Source organism: Corapipo altera, unplaced genomic scaffold (assembly GCF_003945725.1).
Source record: "Corapipo altera isolate COAL_440 unplaced genomic scaffold, ASM394572v1 0, whole genome shotgun sequence".
NCBI lineage: Eukaryota > Metazoa > Chordata > Aves > Passeriformes > Pipridae > Corapipo > Corapipo altera.
In genome coordinates, this window is record NW_020884872.1 from 70,985,960 (window position 1) to 70,989,151 (window position 3,192).

At 63.5% G+C, this 3,192-nt stretch overlaps 1 protein-coding gene across 1 annotated transcript; it reads right to left on the minus strand.

The window, feature by feature from the left end:
* Positions 1-1,147: 1,147 nt before the first annotated feature.
* On the minus strand, positions 1,148-2,969 carry GSX1 (GS homeobox 1). Its single transcript, XM_027641179.1, has 2 exons — positions 2,534-2,969; positions 1,148-2,091 (listed from the first exon to the last, which is right to left on the minus strand). Exons 1-2 carry the CDS (start codon positions 2,919-2,921, stop codon positions 1,736-1,738), a joined length of 744 nt encoding a protein of 247 aa, XP_027496980.1. The 5' UTR covers positions 2,922-2,969; the 3' UTR covers positions 1,148-1,735.
* Between the last annotated feature and the right edge of the window lie 223 nt (positions 2,970-3,192).

Genomic DNA, 3,192 nt, shown 5'->3' on the forward strand with positions numbered 1-3,192 from the left:
CCACAGCTATACAAAGAGCTTCAGGGACCTGGGAAGGCTGAAAGACAACACATTTGTTTTATGGACAGGAGCTGAGGCTGTCCCAGCAGTGGCAGTTTCACCTGCTGTACCTTCATCCTTGCTGCCCAGGGATCCCAAGCGCACAGCTTCCCACAGCAAGGTCAGCCCGTGTGCGGAGCTTTGTTGACCTTCTCCACGGGGATTTCCCATGAGGGATGACATCTCCCTTCCTGACTCTTCCCAGTGGCCTCAGTTCTTTCGGACATGCTCCAGAATGAGTCCCGTCCCGGCAGGGACCGATGGTAGCCCAGAGACTCACGCACATTCCCCGGACCTGAAACCCGCCGGGTCAGGTGGTGCAGCTCTCCGCACAAAGGGCCTTTCCCTGCACAGATGGAGCGGCGGCGGGAGCGCCGGGCCCTGAGGGTCCCGCACTCGCGGGAGTTTGATGCCGGTCCGGCCCTGCCGCCGCGTGTGGCACCCCCGGATCTGCGGGACCTGTCGGCCGCTTCCGGCAGGGCTCTCCGAGAGCCACCGGGATGAGCCACCGCACGTAAAAACGGCAAAGTGCTGCCGGGAGGCTGCGGCGGCCGAGCGGGGCTGCCGGAGCCCGGTGGTCGTGAGGGAGCCCTAGTACGGCCGGCCCCGGCCTCAGCCCCGACGGGTTAGCGAGAGGCCGAGGCGGTCCTTCGCCGCTGATGGCGGCGGGCACATGGAGAGAGGAGCCGAGCAAACACCATCAGCCAGGTGTTTGTATTCACGTGCAGCCGTACGTATCTATGGGTACACATCGTGCATCTCTCTCCGGCAGACTTGCTACTGAGTTGGGAAGGAAATGTGTTCAGCCCAGTCTCTCCCCAGCCCGACCTTTAGCTTCGCGGGGAGGACCGAAAAAGCTCCCGGGACAAGGGGCATGGGTCTCCCGCACCCCATACCTTCAACTTGACTCAGGGAAAGGAAGAGTCCCCGCCATCTGCGCTCGCCGGGGCGGGAGGGTCCCGGTGCCGGGCTACGGCGGAGTGAGTTGGAGAGCGACGGCGCTCCCAGCGCACGACCGCAAACACCGAGTGGCTGCTTTCTACGCGAAGGGAAGGACATAAACCACCAACGAGCTTTTATTGTTATCATAATCATTATTATCATCGCCATCATCTGCACATAAATAAATAAATAAATATCTCACGGGAGGAGGGAGTGGGACGGAACGGTACAACCACAGCTGTGTGCCCGGCAGCGACTAAGTCGAAACAAAACCGAGAGCAATTTTTAAAAGAAAAATAAAGGGGAAAAGGAAAATATAATAATCCAAGCAGCTTTCGACCCTCCCCATCCGCCTGCTTACAGGCACCGCCAAGTTACCGGAGAAAGCTCAGGACAGGTATCCCTCCAGGCGGACGCACCTCCCAGCACCGCGCAGCATCCGCGCCCGTCTCGGTGCGCGGGGAGGTCTGCGAGGACCTTCCCGGGCTTGGGGCTGTGCCTGCTGGGAGACAAGTGAGAGAGCACTACGGGGGGACGCCTGGGGTCCTAGGGAGCAATTTATTTACAGCAGGGTGCCAGGGTACCCGTCCTCATGGGCCGGGGGTCTAGAAAGACTAGAAAGTCCTTTGTAAATTACACAAATTATACAAAACAGTATAAAATCCTTCGGCTGCATTTCAGCACCGGGGCAGGCAGGCCTCCTTCCCCTGCTCTCGCCACAGTTCCTGGGGAGCCGGGGTGGGTGTGCGGGGGGCTAGGGTGTGACTGCGAGACCTCTGTCGTCCTTCCCCGAGGAGGACGGAGACATGCGCAAGTCCTCGTCGTCTTCCGAGCATTTGATGGTGGAAAGGGATGAGCATTTGCAGCTGTGGCCGCTCCCCCCGCCCCGGTGTGAGCTACTTTTGCCTTCTTTCTTGTGCTTGACCCGTCGGTTCTGGAACCAGATCTTCACCTGCTTCTCGGAGAGGTTCAGGTAGGTGGCGATCTCGATTCGCCGCAGCCGGGAGAGGTACATGTTCGAGGCGAACTCCCTCTCCAGCTCCAGGAGCTGCGTGCTGGTGAAGGCGGTGCGCATCCGCTTGCTGCTGGGCAGCTGGCTGGACGTGCTGTCTGGGAACGGAACAGAGTGCACGGTCAGGACCTGCCGGACCCGCCGCCGCCCACCCCGCAACGTCGGTCCCCCCCCGGTCCCCGCTGAGCCCTTCTCGCCGCCCGCTCTGGGGGGTCACAACCCTTCCTCGTCCCCAGGAGGCCGGTGACCCGGCAAGCGGCTGCCAGGCTGGAGACCGAGCTCACGGGGTACCGCGGCCGCCTCTCCCCGTTCGCACGGCCTGGATCGGAGGCTCGGCGGGCAGCAGCAGGGCTTCCCCTGCGCATCGTCCGAGGCACCAGCAGAGAGGTGCCGGGACACCCCGTCCAACCTGCTAGTGCTGGGTAGGGACTCTCCTCCCCCGGTGCCTTCGGCAGGTTCCCCCGGGATCCCCATCACCTCCCCGGTTCAGTGCTGTCGTGCAGGCATGCATCACCCCGCTTCCCACCCGTACCCCCTTACCCACGGAGATGCAGTGGAACTGACGGGGGTCTGGCAGCGGGTAGGCGCCCTGGTAGAGCGCCGGTGCGTGCCCGACGCTGACGGCGGAGACAGAGTGCTGCTGGCGGGCCAGGGGCGAGTGGCAGTACTGGGAGCCGAAGGGGGGGAAGGAGGCCTTGATGAGGGGGATGGCAGGCGGCGGCGGGTGCAGCTGGGAGGCGGTGACACAGAGCGGACAGACGCAGAGCAGCCCGGCCTTGCGAGCGTGGCAGGCGCCGGCCGGCAGCCCGGGCAGCGGGTGCGAAGGGTGCACGGCGTAGGGGAAAAGCGGCGGCGGCGGGCTGCCCTCCCCCTTCTTCTCGCCCGCCTCCCGCAGCACTAGCGAGTCCACTAGGAAGGAGCGCGGCATGGCCCCACGCAGCGCCCTCGCAGCCCCCGCGCGGCGCCGCTGGCCAGCCTGAGTGGTGCTGAACGGGGCCCGCCGCCCGCTTTAAATAGCGCCCGCGCCATGTGATGGCGGCGCCGGGCGCTCAATGGCCTTTCTGTGGCTCTTCTCTTGGCATTCACGCCGCACGCTCCCTCATTATTTCCCTTGTTAACTAAATGAACTGCATAATGTACTCTATTCTTGTCGACCCCACCCACGCCGTAGCAGGCGGCCTCTCCCCTCCTCTCCCTTT